Source organism: Rattus norvegicus, chromosome 10 (genome assembly GCF_021556685.1).
Source record: "Rattus norvegicus strain SHRSP/BbbUtx chromosome 10, alternate assembly SHRSP_T2T, whole genome shotgun sequence".
Classification (NCBI taxonomy): domain Eukaryota; kingdom Metazoa; phylum Chordata; class Mammalia; order Rodentia; family Muridae; genus Rattus; species Rattus norvegicus.
Window position 1 is genome coordinate 40,586,140 of NC_141543.1, and position 16,631 is coordinate 40,602,770.

General features: G+C 46.5%; 1 protein-coding gene and 1 non-coding gene across 2 annotated transcripts; both read left to right on the forward strand.

Annotated features, from left to right (window-relative positions):
* The first annotated feature begins 3,230 nt into the window (after window positions 1–3,230).
* On the forward strand, window positions 3,231–13,019 carry Cby3 (chibby family member 3). The gene is made up of 3 exons (XM_087574844.1): window positions 3,231–3,321; window positions 11,175–11,262; window positions 12,360–13,019. Exons 1-3 carry the CDS (start codon window positions 3,231–3,233, stop codon window positions 12,991–12,993), a joined length of 813 nt encoding a protein of 270 aa, XP_087430970.1. The 3' UTR covers window positions 12,994–13,019.
* Window positions 3,454–3,583, forward strand: LOC148002848 (small nucleolar RNA SNORA24). Its single transcript, XR_015632487.1, has one exon. It is a non-coding gene; the product is annotated as a small nucleolar RNA SNORA24 (small nucleolar RNA).
* Window positions 13,020–16,631: the final 3,612 nt, after the last annotated feature.

Genomic DNA, 16,631 nt, shown 5'->3' on the forward strand with positions numbered 1-16,631 from the left:
CTCAGAGATCAACTTGCCCCTGAGCCCCAGGTGCTGGATGTGTCACCAAACTTGACTACAACGTAATTTTTAAATAAATTCGGATCGAGTGTTAGAGAGATGGCTATTCCTCCGAAAGATATGGATTCAGTGTAAGAACGCACATGGCAGCTCACAACTGTAACTCCAGTTTCAGAGGATCTCCTGATCTCCTCTGGCCCGAGTGGACCAAGCACTCAATTGGTACACAGAAACATATGCAAGCAAAATACCCATGCACATGATAAAGATTTATTTATTATATATGAATACACTGTAGCTGTCTTCAGGCACACCAGAAGAGGGCATCGGATCCCATTACAGATGGTTGTGAGCCACCATGTGGTTGCTGGGAATTGAACTCAGGACCTCAGGAAGAACAGTCAGCGCTCTTAACTGCTGAGCCATCTCTTCAGTACGAAGCCAAATCTTAAAATTTCAAATCAAGCAAAAATCACTAACAGATGCAAATTTTGGGGGAAGCTTGATAAAGAACAGGGTATTAATTATTTGCATGTTTGGGTTTTTGTTTATTTCGGTTGTGGGGGTTTTTTTTGTTTTGTTTTTTGTTTGTTTGTTTTTTGTTTTATTTTTTTTTGTTTTTTTTTGACCTAGGAATTCTGTGGTCTGGAACTCACAGAGATCTGCCTGCCTCTGCCTCCCCTGTGCTGGCATTAGAGGCGTGCACCACCACTGTCTGGCATGAACAGGGTATGTTAGTAGCTGCAGTCTTAGTAGATGATCCTAGTAAACCTACAGAATTGAAGCATAAATTTACATACTACTCCATGTAACGTTGGTAGATATCTTGGAATCATTAAGAGAATATACACTGAAGCCTGGGGATGCAGCTCAGTTGATAAGGTGGTTGACTGGCACCCATGAGGCCCTGGGCCCAGCATTTCATAAACTGGGCATGGCGTCACATGCCCACCATCCCAGTTCTCAGGGAGTAGACATAGGAGAATCAAAAGTTCAAGGTCATCCTCAGCTAAATATCAATTTCCAGGCCAGCCTGGGCTATTCAAGACTCTTTCTCAAAAAACAAAACAAAACAAAACAAAACAAAAACAAAACAAAACAAAAAAACAGAATACACATTCTGGCATGGTAATGCACACTTGCCTTCTATCCCAGCACTTGGGAGGCAGAGGCAGACAGATCTCTGAGTTCAAGGCCAGCCTGGTATACAGATCTAGTTCCAGGACAGCGAGGGTTACACAGAGAAACCCTGGCTTGAAAATAAAAATGAAACAACAAATATATGATATATACCAGTTTTTTAAAAGTGACTATAGGGCTGGAGAGATGGCTCAGTGGTTAAGAGCCCTGGCTGCTCTTCCAGAGGTCCTGAGTTCAATTCCCAGCAACCACAGGGTGGCTCACAATCATCTGTAATGGAATACAATGCCCTCTTCTGGTGTGTCTGAAGACAGCTACAGTGTACTCAGACATAAAGTAAATAATTCTTTTAAAAATGGCTGTAATGGGGGCTGGGGATTTAGCTCAGTGGTAGAGCGCTTACCTAGGAAGCGCAAGGCCCTGGGTTTGGTCCCCAGCTCCGAAAAAAAGAACCAAAAACAAAAAAAATGGCTGTAATGTATATAAATGTTTAGAAACAAGGCAAATCGGCTGGAACGCTGACAGAAATTGGTTAATGAGTATAGAAATATTCTTCACATACCTTTTGAGCTAGCAAGGTTGGATAAGACTGTATAATGCCAGCATCGGGTGGGGTAGGAGGTGCTGCTGAAGCAGCAGGACTTAAAAGAACTTGTCCTCAAAAAGGGGGGAGGGGGACAGGCTTTGATCATTAAGGACAACTGCCCCAAGTCTATTTTGGAAGCTCAAAGCTCAGAACAGAATTCTGTTTTGTGTAGAGAACCTGAGGTGCTCATCGAAGTGATAGCAAGGCTTCCAGATGAAAAGGGATCGGTCCAAATAAAGCAAGCACACATGGGCTAGAGACTAACCCCACACAGGCTTATCTGAGTGCACATAAGCGCAGACCTACTTCTAAAGGATTCAGTTAAGAAGACAATGTAGGGGCTGGAGAGATGGCTCAGTGGTTAAGAGCACTGACTGCTCTTCCAGAGGTCCTGAGTTCAATTCCTAGCAACTACATGGTGGCTCACAACTATCTGTAATGAGATCTGATGCCCTCTTCTGGTGTGTCTGAAGACAGCTACAGTGTACCCACATATATGTAATAAAGAAATAAATCTTAAAAGAAAAAAAAGAAGACAATGTAGCTCAGATGCGAAAACAAATAAGCGAATAAACTTTATTTATCGATAGATATCGTATAAATATAAATCATAAGATATTTCCGCAGTGCTGCACTCAGGGCCTTAGACATCCCAAGACAACACTCTACCACTCTATAAACACTCAGCTCTTATTAAAGATTTTTCTTTTTTACCTGTATTAGAGACAGGGTTTCACTATAGAACTAGGCAGGCTCCAAAGACTGTCTGCTTCTGCTTCCTCACTTAAGTCACCATGCCCAGCACAAAAGTTAGTTATTTAGTTTGGGTTTTGGAAACAAGGTTTCTCTGTATAGCTCTGGCTGTCCTAGAATTCTCTTTGTAGACCAGGCTGGCCTCGCGCTCACAGAGATCCACCTGCCTCTGACTCCTGAGTGCCGGGACTAAAGGTGTGCACCTGCCATCACGCTCCACTAGCACAAAAGACTTTTTAACTTAGATATAAAAACAAAGATAGAAAGCAAATTAACACTTAAAGAAGACAACAGCAAGAGACGGTTGAAGGCTGGAGAGATGGCTCAATGGTTAGAGCACTGACTGCTTTTCCAGAGGACCCAGGTTTGATTCCCAGCACCCACATGACGGCTTACAACCATCTGCAACTCAAATGCCAGGACACCCAATGCCCTCTCTGACCTCTATGGGCACCAGACACACATGTATGTGTTGCAAAGATACACAGGTAGGCAAAAGAAAAAAATTCCGTACACATAATAAAATAAATTATGTTTTGTTGTTTTCGAGAACAGGTCTCACTGTGTACCCCTGGCTAGCCTGGAACTCACTCTGTAGACTCGAGCAGGCATGAACTCGGAGATTCTCCTGCTTCTGCCTCCTACATGCTGAGATTAGAGGAGATACCACAGTGCCCTGCCCAGGTTTTAAAAATTAGAAAAGAGCTCTTTTGCTGCTGTTTGGTTGCTCTTATGTAGTAGGAGTGTGCGAATGACTTGGGGCCCCTATTTGCGAGCGATCAAGATGCGGGAGACAAAGGGTGGTTATGGTGCTGGCCGCAGGCCGTCAACTCTGCAGAAATGTAGTAAAGGCTAGCTCGCGGGCCACCATGTGAAATCGATACGATGTGAGGCTGCGCCACGCCTTGGCCACCGCAGGGTCAGATGGTGAGTGACGCCCCTGGGATTTAACTTGGATTTTGGGTTGTGAAACTATCCATGTATCTTTGGGACCTACCTCCTGTGGCAGTCTCCCTTCCTAGCCATGGAATAGCATGTTCTTGTTATTGGCAAAGCTGTCACCATTTCATTGGTACCAGATTCTGACTTGAGCAAGTAACATTCAAAGAAGAAAAAAAAAAAATTAGAAAAGAAACATTGTTCTGTTGAAAACAAAGGGCAGCGTTTTCTGGCCTGGTGCCTCAGGGAAACGTTAGAGAGCATGTGTAGTAGGGGGAGGCTTATTTTTAGTTCATTGCATTCTTTCCATGACTGAAATCTTCCCTGAAACATCTCAGGGCTCTGCTTCTGCCTGCCTTCCTGCTACTGTGATCACTGGCTTATAAACGATCTCACTTTTTTTTTTTTTTTTTTTTGGTTCTTTTTTTTCCGGAGCTGGGGACTGAACCCAGGGCCTTGCGCTTCCTAGGCAAGCGCTCTACCACTGAGCTAAATCCCCAACCCCACGATCTCACTTTTAGTTTTGGCTGGTCTACACCTCACTGGCACACCAGGCTGGTCTCAAACTCACAGAGATCTGACTGCTTCTGCCTCCTCAAGTGCTAGGACTAAAGGTGTGCAGGACTATACTCAGCGTGTGTGTGTGTGTGTGTGTGTGTGTGTGTGTGTGTGTGTGTGTGTGTGTGTGTGTGCATGTGTGTGTGCATGTGTGTGCATATGACACATGTTAGGTACCAGCAGAGGCCAGAAAAGGGTATATGATCTGAAACTCCACTTACAGGTGGGTATGAGTCATGCCATGGCACATATGTGGATGTTAAGGGACAACTTTCAGGGGTCATTCTCTCTCCTACCTTGTTGAGGTAGGGTCTCTTGTCTCTGTTGCTACACTATAGAACTTTGGCTAGCAAGCCCATTAACTTCCTGATGACTCTGTCCTGCCTCCCATCTCTCTGGAGTGCTGGAGTTACAGATGTTCATCACCACAGACGGCTCTGAACCAGGCTCTAGGGACTGAACTCGGGTTGTCAGACTTTGACAGCACCATGAACCATCTTCGCCAACCCTGTTTTACTCTTTGCAAAGCACAGAGATCAGTTCATTTCTCTCAGAGAAAGAGAAGCGTCCCCCGCACGATAACTCAGAAGTATTCACCAGGTAGACAGAAAAAGAGAAACAATTATGGGAAAAAACCACCATAAATAAAATTAATTAAAAATGGAGCAGACTCGGCTGGGGATTTAGCTCAGTGGTAGAGCGCTTACCTAGGAAGCGCAAGGCCCTGGGTTCGGTCCCCAGCTCTGAAAAAAAAAAAAAAAGAACCAAAAAAAAAAAAAAATGGAGCAGACTCAAATGTAAAACTAAAATTGTAATTTTCCAGAAGAGAACATAAAGGAGAAAAATCTTAGTTTCCTTAGGATTAACAATGGGTTTTAAACACCACACAAAAATTATAAACTCTAAAAACAAAAAAGGATTAATTGGACAAGTTAAAACTTTTACTCTAGGGGGGTTGGGGATTTAGCTCAGTGGTAGAGCGCTTGCCTAGCAAGTGCAAGGACCTAGGTTCAATCCCCAGCTCCGAAAAACAAAAACAAAAACAAAAACAAAAAACTTTTACTCTAACAAGAAATCACAGACTACATGGAAATATTTTTGTTTTGCATTAAAAATTTACAATTCAGGCTGGAGAGGTGGCTCAGCGGTTAAGAGCACTGACTGCTCTTCCAGAGGTCCTGAGTTCAATTCCCAGCAACTACATGGTGGCTCACCACCGTCTGTAATGAGATCTGATGCCCTCTTCTGGTGTGTCTGAAGACAGCGACAGTGTACTCACCTTCATGAAATAATAAATCTTTAAAAAGAAAATTCCACAGACTGTTAACTACAGAGACAAGAACAGATGACCTCGGCAAGCAATGTAAACTTTTACCATATTTTTATTTCCATATGCTTTTGGAGATGACAGAAATTATCCAAACATCAAATTGTACATTAGACATGCAATTTACTGTGTTAATTATTCCTCTATAAAACTGTGACAGAGCAGACACTCTGTGAGTCTACAGTCCCCAGAAGTTCAAGGACAGTGGTATAGAGAGACCCAGTTCTTAAAACTGTTAAAGAAACCTCCAGAAAGCAGTATTGCTGCCTGCTATGCTTGAGCATTCCCCTGGGGTTGGGCCCCCCTTCTCCTAGGACATGCAGAGGGTAAGTTTAATGAGTAGGCCCTGAGAAGAAACCACCAAGACTAGAGAGGCCAAGTAGAACACTTCCTCTGTCCCAAACGTGGTCCATGTATGGTGAGCTCTTTCCCATTCTAGACCACAGATCTTCCATGTGTGTTGTTATCCTTCAAATTTAGGCATGATAAGTAATTGTCCTCTCTGAATAGCATGTATAAATTAATTCTCTTTGCGGTGGTGGTGCATGCCATTAATCCTGGGCTGGTGGATCTCTGTGAATTCAAGGCCAGCATGGTCTACACAAGACAGCTATGGCTACACAGAGAAACCCTGTCTCAAAATAAACAACAAATAAATCCAACAATAAATAAGTTCTCGGGCTGGAGAGATGGCTCAGCTGTTAAGAGCGCCCTACTACTCTTCCAGAGGTCCTGAGTTCAATTCCCAGCAACCACATGGTGGCTCACAACCATCTGTAATGGGATCTGATGCCCTCTCCTGGTGTGTTTGAAGACAGCTACAGTGTACTTATATATAATAAAAGAATAAATCTTAAAAAAAAAATAAGTTCTCACCCTACACCTGCCCTAAAACCACTTTCTGTATTAGTTTTTACTTTCTTCATGGCATGCATTGTAGTTAGGAACTCTTCTCCACATAACGATTTTCCTGCCATTTTTATTTTTTTTTTAATTTGCTTTGGGTTTTGAGACAGTGTTTGTATAGCCCTGGCTGGCTTGAAACTTTTATGTAGACAAGGCTTGAATTCACAATCTCTCTGAAAGTGTGTGCCACCGTGCCTGGATTCCTGGCATTTTTTTTTTAATTGTTGTTTTTCAAGACAGGTTCTTGCAGCCCTGGCTGTCCTGGAACTCGCTCTGTAGACCAGGCTGGCCTAGAATTCAGAGATCTGCCTGCTTCTGCCTCCTGACTGCTGGGATCAAAGGTCTATGCCACCACTGCCTGTTTTATTATTGTGTGTGTGTAGGGGGGGTAAGTGTATGTATGTGTTTGTGTTTGTGTGTTAGTGTTACTAATGTTGTGATAAAACAGAGGAGAGGGTTTATTTCTTCTTAAAACCTGTAGTTCTAGAGCGCTTGCCTAGGAAGCGCAAGGCCCTGGGTTCGGTCCCCAGCTCCGAAAAAAAGAACCAAAAAAAAAAAAAAAAAACCAAAAAAAAAAAAAAAAAAACCAAAAAAAAAAAAAAACCTGTAGTTCACTATTCAGGGAAGTCAGGGCAGGAACCTGGAGGCAGGAGCTGAAGCAGAGGCCATGGAGGAGTGCTGCTTACTGGCTTACTCCCTCCTGGCTTGCTTACCCTGCCTTCTTAAGGTATCCTGAACAGACTACCTGCCCAGGTACTGCCCCACCCACAGTGGACTGAATCCATAATTAAGACGGTGGACTACAGACTTGCATAAAGACCAATCTTATGGGGGGGGGGGCTATTTTCTCAACTGAGAATCCTTCCTGAAGAACTCTAGCTTTGTATCAAGCTGACAGAAACCTAGTTAGGACTGCTTGGGTGTGCCTGTATATGTTATGGCCGTGGAGGTCAAGGGAAGGCGTCAGATCCCCCGAAGCAGGAGTTATACGCAGTTGCAAGCCACCTGACGTGGGATCCAGAGAACCAAACCTGAGTTCTGTGGAAGAGAGCAAGACTGTGACCTGCTGGCCATCATGTTTCCAGCCTTCTACCCAGATCTTTCCTACAGGCCGTGTGCCATCCCACTGTTGCTTCTGTTATCAGGTGATACCTCACAGCCACACTCCAGCAGTAACTGACAGAAATGTGAGGTGTGAAGGGGCAAAGACTGGCTCCCCTCTTGATGCAGTCAGCACAGTTTGTGCTGAGTCACCCATAGGCTCACACTGAAGCCAGTCTCCCTTTAGTGTTAAGCCTGTCCTTCCGCCCTTTCTCCTGAGAGCACACCCTCATAAATCACTCAACAAGTTTTCATCACACACTGTGCATCTCAAGGACCTGCGGTACGACACCATGTTATGAGAGGTTGTCTAGGAATTCCCTGTATCACTGTTTTCTGTCAGCATACATGACGATGGTACTTTGTAAAGAAAAAAGGATTTGGGACCGAGGCGTTGGCTTACAGGTTAAGAGGACTTGCAGATCTCGTCGAGAATCTGTTTGAGTTCCAGCACACAGAAAAGGTCAGCTCACAACTACCTACCTATAACTGCATGCGGGGATCTGATGCCCTCTTCTGGCCTCCTTGGGCACTGCACTCACGTGCACAAACTCCACACAGACACACATATCTGCATCTTTTTTTTTTTTTTTAAGCAAATTTTAAAAAGAGACAGAATTATTTGGCTCACAATTGGAGGGTCCAGGAGAATGGTGCTGATTTTTTCCAGGCCTGATGAGGTCTTCCTGGCTGTAGTAGAACATGGCAGACAGCGAGATGGTAGGGGTTCAAGAGGAGAGACCACACAGAAAAGCTGACTTCAAGCTTCTTTCTTCCCCCACCTCTCTCCCTCTCTGCATTTTTAAGGCAGTCTAACTCTACCCCAGGCTGACCTAGAACTCACTCTGTAGCTCAGGCTGACCTTGAATTCAAGACTAATCCTCTGACCTCAGCCTCCTAAGTGCTAACATAAGGAGGGGCTGACATTCACCTGCTTTATAAATGCTTTCAGTGGTATGCATTAATTATCACAATGGGTTTCATCCTAACTCATTCATAGACGCACGCAGTGCATTTCCGTCTTATTTACCCTCTTACCCTCTTTTCCTCCACCACAATCACTAATCATTTTCCTCTTACCAACTAGCCTCTCTTCTAATTTCACATTGTATTTAGTGTATGTTGTGGGAAGAAGCCCGTGCAAGCTCAAAATGAGCTAAAGAATTTCATTAGGGCTAAAAGGAACATGGGTAATTTATTCGCAGGAGCACTGGAACCTTAACCAGCGGCCTCACAATCAACCATTAACTGAATATAAGCCCTCAGGGTGGGGTACGGCTGGCTCCAGGCTCACTGTAAGCCAGTTTTTCTGGATCTAAGCACTCAAGCCCAGCAGAAATCTCTTGTCGGTGTAGTAGCCCCAGAGCCCTCAATGCTTCACTGAGCATCTCCTTTTAAAGGTTCCCGTAGGCGAGGACAGTGGAAACTTAAGGGTTCTTTAGCAAGTCAGTTGGATGGCATTTTGCTGGGGCAAACATGTGAAGGAGTGTTTTCCTAAAGTGGACACAGGTCAAAGACGAAGGCAGACTTGTGAAGGAGCGTTTAGCTAAAGCAGACACAGGGAAAAGGATGTTCTGCTAAAACAAGAATGTGAAAGGACACGTGATGAAGGAGTCTTTGCTAACAGCATACATATATTGGCCCGCCTTACACTGCATGGTTGAGGCACATTTATTGGGATTCCATAGAGAGAAATGCACCAAAAAACTTCCGGTTGTATGTTCCGGGTTTCTGGCCGTTCTCTGGACTGAGGCTGATTGGCAGACGAAGTCAGCTGAGGCAAGACCTGTGGCGGACACGTGATGTGTGGAGGGTGTAAGTAGGACTCAGTGATAGAGGCTGGGCTAGACTTGCTTACAGAGCTGCAATGCTTGTGGGTCTTGAGTCTTCTTGATCTTCACTTTGCTGAGAGAGGCACAGCAGAGAACTTCCGGTGTTCCTCCTGGTCCCTCCTGCTGACTCAAGCAGAGGCTGAGGCCTGGCTGTCTCTGCTAGGTAGTGCCTGATTGGAGTTTGCTATCCTGATTCTTCTGAACTCAGCTGCTGGTGTGTATCCCTGAAGCGTTTGCGAGTGGATCGAGCTGCCGCTTGCTGCTGACCTGTGAACTGAACTGCTGCCTTCCAGACAGACCCAGACGGGAGTTGCTCCAAAGAACCTTTCTAAACAGGTCCACTTCCCCCTTCTCCTTTCTTTCCCACTACCTCTGGTGGGTGGTGGGCCACAAGGGAGCTTAAAGCATTTAAGAACCATCGTTTAAAATAGGATTTGAAAAAATTTAAAGTTACAGGAGAGTATACACAAACCATGCAGGAGGCCCTGGGCTCAATCTGTCCCCCAAAAGTTCCCATTGCCACACTCAGGACTAAGCTTACGAGACACAAATTCCTGGAGGACAATCCACATGTACGCCAGAGAAATATCCAGAACACTCTCAGATTCTTCTGGTCGCTTCCCACTGCACACCATTGCCGAGAATGCTGGGTTAAGACAACTGTGTACCAGAAGCCTATGGGCTGGAACTGCACAGGACACTAAGATGGGAGGAAGATTACTTAGACCTAGGAGATCTGAGCCAGCCTAGGCTAACAAAGTGAGATCAGGTCTCGAAAACCCCATTAAGGGGCTTGAGATAGCTCAGTGAGGGACGTGCCTGCTATACAAGCGTGAGAACCGGAGTGCAGAGCACCAGTTCTCACGTAATAAAGTGGGTGTGGCAGCCTGCTTCTCTAACCCCAGCGCTGACAAGAGGACATTGGACATTGACACACAAAATCTGCAGGGCACTGCAATGTCTCTCTGGAACTTGAGGAAGGGAGAGAAGTAATGAGTAAGGTCCCTCAGCCATATGTCCATTGATTGAACACATGATTCTCACAGCTGGCAGGAAGCTGAGTGGGACCCCGTTCCCACCTGGTTCATAGACGGCATCTCTGGGCATTCCCACACTCTCACCTTTTGGAGGTAGAGACAGGAAGATCCCTACAGCTTATTTGGCCAGCTGGCCTTGTGACTCTGTTAGCTCAGTGAGACTTTGACTCAAAAAATAAGGTGGAAGACCAGGGAGGTTGGCGAGCACCTTTCATCTCAGCGCTCGGAGGCAAAAGCAAGCGGACCTCTGTGAGGCTAGCCTGGTCTACATAGCTAGTTCCAGGACAGCCAGGGCTCCATAGAGAGACCCTGTCTTTAAAAACATATTAAGTAGAGGTTGGAGAGAAGGCTCAGTGGTTAAGAGAACTGACTGTTCTTCCTGATCCTGAGTTCAATTCCCAGCAACCACACGGTGGCTCACAGCCATCTCTAATGGGATCAGATGCCCTCTTCTGGTGTGTCTGAAGACAGCGACAGTGTACTCACATATATAAAGTAAATAAATCCTTTAAAAAAAAAACAAATAAATAAGGCGAAGAGTGATCAAGGAAAACACTGGATGTTAACTGTTGGCCAGAGGTCACACTACTCATACCCAACCTTCCACATACAAACCAAAAAAATAATAAACAAACCCCTGCGTGCTGGGTTACTATAGTCCAGCTGGAAGGCTAAGGCAGGAAACAGGAAGGTTCCCTTTTTGTAGTTTGTTTTGTTTTGTTTTGCAGACAAGAGTTTCTCTGTATAGCCCTGGCAATTCTGAACCAGGCTGGCCTCGAACTCTTGAGACCTGCCTGCCACCCCTGACTGGTTCAGATATTATTAGCCTGGGCTACGCAGTCAAACCAGCTCAGGAATAGGAGTGCCATTTAATAATCGAATGCTGTCCCTCTCCCAGAACAGTGCCCGGAGCACAGTAAACTTCACATAACTGAACACATTTCACTGTCTGCACCTCCTCTACCCTGGGGGGCCTGGCAAGGAGGCATTGTGAGTCATAGCTGGCAGACAGGTGGGTGAAGTAATCCAGCAATGGGACCAGGCCTGGGACAGCAGCTTGGGAACCTCCACCACATCTTCCAGGTGAGGAACAACTTGCAAGGAATGTCAGGAAACAGTCTCCTGGGGAGTTGTGACCTCAAAGATGGATACGTAGGGACTTCAGAGACCATCTCTATGAACCAAATGTCGGTGTGGGGGTGGGGGGGGAGCACTCTGCCTCTGCCCACGGGTAGAATTGTGTTGGTTTAATGAAGGTGTGGCAGAGGGAACCCTGACGGCATTTTTCTTTAATCCCACCCACCATGGGCAGGAGAGGAATTTGAAAAAACACACTGTAGAATCAGCACTTTATAGGTGTTGTGAGAAGAGTTAAGAAGCAGGTAGAATGGGTTCTGGTAGTAATCTAGGCTTTAGATTCCTTGAGGTGGTCTGCTAGGAACAAAAGTCAACTCTAGTGTACAGAATTCTAGTTACTTCAAAGCTAAGCATAAGGTCTAGGCTAAGGCACCTATCCCAAGATGTCATTGGCATACTTGATTTTAATATATGTCTTTCTAACTGGGCCAGTAACATCGAGGGTCGACAAAGGCTGTGCTTGTAGTGTCCTCTGTGCAGACTATATGTGACATGGAGCAGTTGCCGGTTTAAGAAAATGCTAGGCATCTAACCAGACACACTGCAGAGTTCATACTAACCCTGGCTTTGCAACCATCAGCAGCCTTCCCTAAAGAACAACAGTACAAATGTTCAGCTTCCCTGTCCTGCACCTCAAAATGCCCTGGCTCGCCTTTCTAGCCAACATTTCTGCTATTCTCAGAACCAATCCTATTGGGAGGCTCTTTCACACATCTGGAACATGACAGCCTCACTAGTCACTGCCTCACAGCTCTGTGTTCCAAGGAAAGGCCTGTCCTACTTGCTTGCCTACTGATCCTCACTTGTGGCCGCCCACCCACCTGTGGTCTCTTCCCGCTGCATTTTGGAGAATGTGGTTCCTAGGCCTTTACCTACATTACCTCTTACACACCCACAGATAAAGGGTCCTGGGGGAGGTAGTTGTGGTGAAGGCGGCTGGTGTGACTATGCAGGAAAGGGCTCCCCCATTAGCCTACAACTGCAAAGCTTTGGACACCCTGAGTAACAGTCTATCCTGAGCAGGCCGCTTTGCTTCTCAGCAGTGCCACTGGCTCGCCTTCATCATTCCAGGACATCAGGGCTCCAGACACCCGTGCGCCCAGCGTGGCCAACCTACACTTCACCCTGGAGGCTTTTGAGTGCCTGTCCGCGAGCCAAGTGGGCCGCCTGTGGGAACAAGTGAGGCAATTCTGGGCCGACCACTTCTCTCGTCGCTTCTCGCCACGGAGACCGCCGCTGCGCCATATCTCATCCACGTCCACCTTCTACCTGCTGGACTACCGCACGCGACAGGCCGAGCTGGGGCTCAGCTACGGCGCGCCGCGCACTAGACTGAGCGACGAGGCCTTCGTGTTCCGCGGCGGCCGCTGGACCGCGGAGGGGAAAGGCGCACGCGCGCGCACGTCTCTGCCTTCGCCCACTACCCCGACCTGGAAGCCACAAGGGCAGCCGATCAAGAGCCAGGTGCTGCTGGAAGAGAACAACTACCTGAAGCTGCAGCAAGAACTGCTCATGGACATGCTGACCGAGACTACGGCGCGCATGCAACTGCTGGAGAAGAAGGTGGCCACAGATGACGACCCCGCGGCCCCGGCGCGCTCCTGGAAGAGAAAGATTCACAAGCACGAGGGCGCGGGCGTACTTATAGTCCAGCCGCGCGCTCTGGAGTCGCGGTGATGCAATAAAGCTGTACCTAAAGCAGGGCTGCGCGTGCACGCCTTGCTCCGCCCAGCCCCGCCCGTGTAGCCCGGGTGATCCGCTTCCCGAGGGCATGCCGGGTGTTCCTTGGGTGGAGTTGCGAGTGACACAGATAAGTGGAGACCCGAGTGAAGGCGCGTGGGGCCCTTGGGCGGTGGGGGGAGAGGGCGCTTGGATTTTTCTCGAAACCTTAGGTTCTGCTTTCCCACACGCACAGGAATGGTTCTCTTTGTTTTGCTTTCTATTGGTGAAGCCCGTAATTTTATCATACGCGTAATAAAGACTTCTGTTTGACCCAGCATTTTAAAAACTGTATAGGAAGCCAGGCGAGGGTGGCCCACGCCTTTAATTCAAGCCCTCGGGAAGAAGAGGTAGCCAGATCTCTGGGGTTCAAGGCTACACAGAGAAACTTGAAAAAGAAAAAAAAAAAAAAAAGCATTGGAGCCACACAAATATATGTGTGATGCGTGTATATACAAGACCCTGTGTTCAAACTCCAGGGCTATAATTCATTTTTTGAGGAAGGGTCAGGTATACCAGATTGGTACTCGTAAGATCCACCTGTCTCCACTGCCAGTTTTCTGGGGTTAAAGATATGCACCACTTCACCCAACAGCAAATAACTACTTATACACGTTTCTAATACACTGGAGGTTGTGGAAGAGCTGATAAGACACATAGGAGAGGCTGAGTTACAGCAAGGGGGAAGTGTATTTGACCCTTTGGGAGGGAGGCTCTTCTCTAGTGAGCACATCCCTTGTGGGAAAGACCCAGAGTGGGTAGTGAGCTCAGAAAGCAGAGGTCGTGAGGCCAGAGCCCTATCTAAAGACAGGCACTCTACAATTCTACCTGCCTACCAGCTCAGGTAGGTGGCAGCTGAGACTAGAGAAAGGGCCAGGAAGAATGGTTAGTGGTAGAGTGCTTTGCAGACTGGAACACAGCATATAACCAGGTGTTCCTGGTTGGCACCTGGAATCCCAGGTGCGTCTGGAAGTCTGAAGCAGGAGGACCGTTTTAAGTTCGAGACTAGACAGGTCTACATAGCTTCAGGCCAGCTCTTGCCTCAAATACACACACATACATAGGAGCTCCAAACCAACCAACTGAAAATAATAAGAATAATAATTATTATTATTAATGGACTGAGGACCCCCTTTCTGAAATACCTGGGACCAGGAAGTATATAATTTTTTATTGTTTTGTATTTTATGAAATTTTGTGTTCTATTTTGCCTACATGTATGTGAACTGAATAAGTTTCTCATGCCCTCTGAGGTCATGAGAGGGCATCAGAACCCCTGAAACTGGAGTTAGGAATGGTTGTGTGTAGTGGTGAATTAGTTAAACCACTTTTGCTCCTGGCGGATCACACTCGTGCACCAGCCCAAGAGCTCTCTGGATTCGAGAATGAAAGACAGGCATAAGCCAGTTAATTTTGATTGATATGCCTTGACTAGCTCAGTGGCTGGGTATTTCTTTTTTTTTTTTTTTTCCTTCGGAGCTGGGGACCAAACCCAGGGCCTTGCGTTTGCTAGGCAAGCGCTCTACCACTGAGCTAAATCCCCAACTCCTGGCTGGGTATTTCTTATTTATTTTTTTTTTTTTGGTTCTTTTTTTCGGAGCTGGGGACCGAACCCAGGGCCTTGCGCTTCCTAGGTAAGCGCTCTACCACTGAGCTAAATCCCCAGCCCCTGGCTTAACACCTTTTAAATCTTTATTTTATTTTTGCTGCCACATTACCTTCTGGGCAGCCCCCTATAGGGCCGAATTCTCTTTCTACCTACATTGTAGGATGCTTTCCCTCCTGCAACTCTTAAATCTGACCAGTTTCCCTGGTCTGTCTCTTCTCTCTCTCCTAGCCCCTAGCCCATGGAATCTGACAGTCCCGCCTCTGTCTTTCTACCCATCTGTTTGCAGGATGGCAATTCTGTATTATCAATGGAAGCCAGCGAGGGCTGGGGCTCCTCAGGTCTGGAAACACGGCTTTTTGGGAGCCAAAATAAGACAAAGTATTAGAACCAATCCCTAACAATTGTGAGCCACATAGGAACTGAACCCATGCCCTCTGCCAAAGCAACAAATGCTCTCAACACTGGGCTCTTCAGCCCTGTGTTGGATTCTTTTTTAATTTATAGGCATTTACATATACATACTGCAGTGTCTTCGAGGACCCAAATCTAAACAAGAGCTTAATTTTATTTTATGCACACTTTATAATGTAGCCTGAGGTAATTTATTTAATGTGTATGGCATTTGCATGTGCATCATGTGCATGCAGTCCCTGTGGAGTCCAGAAAAGGACATCAGATCTCCTGTGACTAAAGTTACATGGGTTGCGAGCTTCCTTGTGGATTCTGGGAACTAAGGTCTTTTCTTTCAGCCCCTATTTAATTTTTTTTTTTCTTAAAACAGGGTCACACTCAGTAGCCCTCTTATTGTTAGAATCACAACAATCCTCCTGCCCCATTCCCCCAAGTGCTGAGATTACAGGTGTGCATCACCACACGCCTGATTTATTCAGGCCTGGGGATCAGACTCTGGGCTTCTTGAGCGCCAGGTAAGTACTCTGGCAACTAAGCTATCCTCCTAGCCTGTAATAGCTCAAAGTGGGGAGGTTTGTTCCAGTCCACAGTTTCAGAGGCTTCAGCCATAGTCTCTGGGCTCTTTGGTTGCAGTGTAGCATGGTGAGAGCACATGGAGGAACAGCTGTGTTCAGAGGTTGGAGGGCAGAGAGGATGGGTCCAGCATGCCCTCAGGAACACAGGGCTAGTGACCTTCTAGGTCCTACCACCACCACCAAAGACTCCTCCATGTAGGCTTAGAGTCTTTAGCTATGTTGTGTAACTTTCCTCTGAGATTGAAACTTTAGATCTTTCAGGGAAGCTCCTTGAGCAGGAAGGGTAAACAACTCAAAATAGCTTCAGAAGTCCCTGAAGCTGAGCAGATTCACTAGGCCCCTCCCTACCAGAGTAAGCAATAAAAGATGAGAGTCCCTCTCACATGAACAAAAGTTGAGTTGCGAGCTGGAGAGATGGCTCAGAGGTTAAGAGTACTGACTGCTCTTCCTGAGGTCCTGAGTTCAATACCCAGCAACCACATGGTGGCTCACAACCATCTGTAATGGGATCTGATGCCCTCTTCTGGTGTGTCTGAAGACAGCTACAGTGTACTCATGTATATAAATAAATAAATCTTTAAAAAAAAAAAAAAAAGCTGAGTTGCACAGAAGGCTCTCAGAGGAGAAAGGCTTCCAAGACTCTTGAGACCAGACCAGCTGTCTGGAGGAAGCAGACACCAGCTGAGCTACCTGGAAGAAGCTGAGACATCTGAGGCACCTGGCAAGATGCAGCCTACTGAGTGGCCTGCAGGCTGTGCAGTGTGCTCCAGGTTCCCAGCTTTGTGAGCTGTCACTCTTGCTGGGATTTGGCTTTGGTGGTGAGTCATTTCTGCTCCTCAGTAACCCCTCACCCATATTCCTGTAAGAAATCACAATAAAACTCATCGGTTCCACCAAGTTGGACTTCGCCGATACCTGTACTCTGGTGTGTCAAGGGTTCCCTAGGTGGGAGGAGTGGACGTGTGTTGCATCTCCCCAGGAAACGTTTTGTTATACAACAA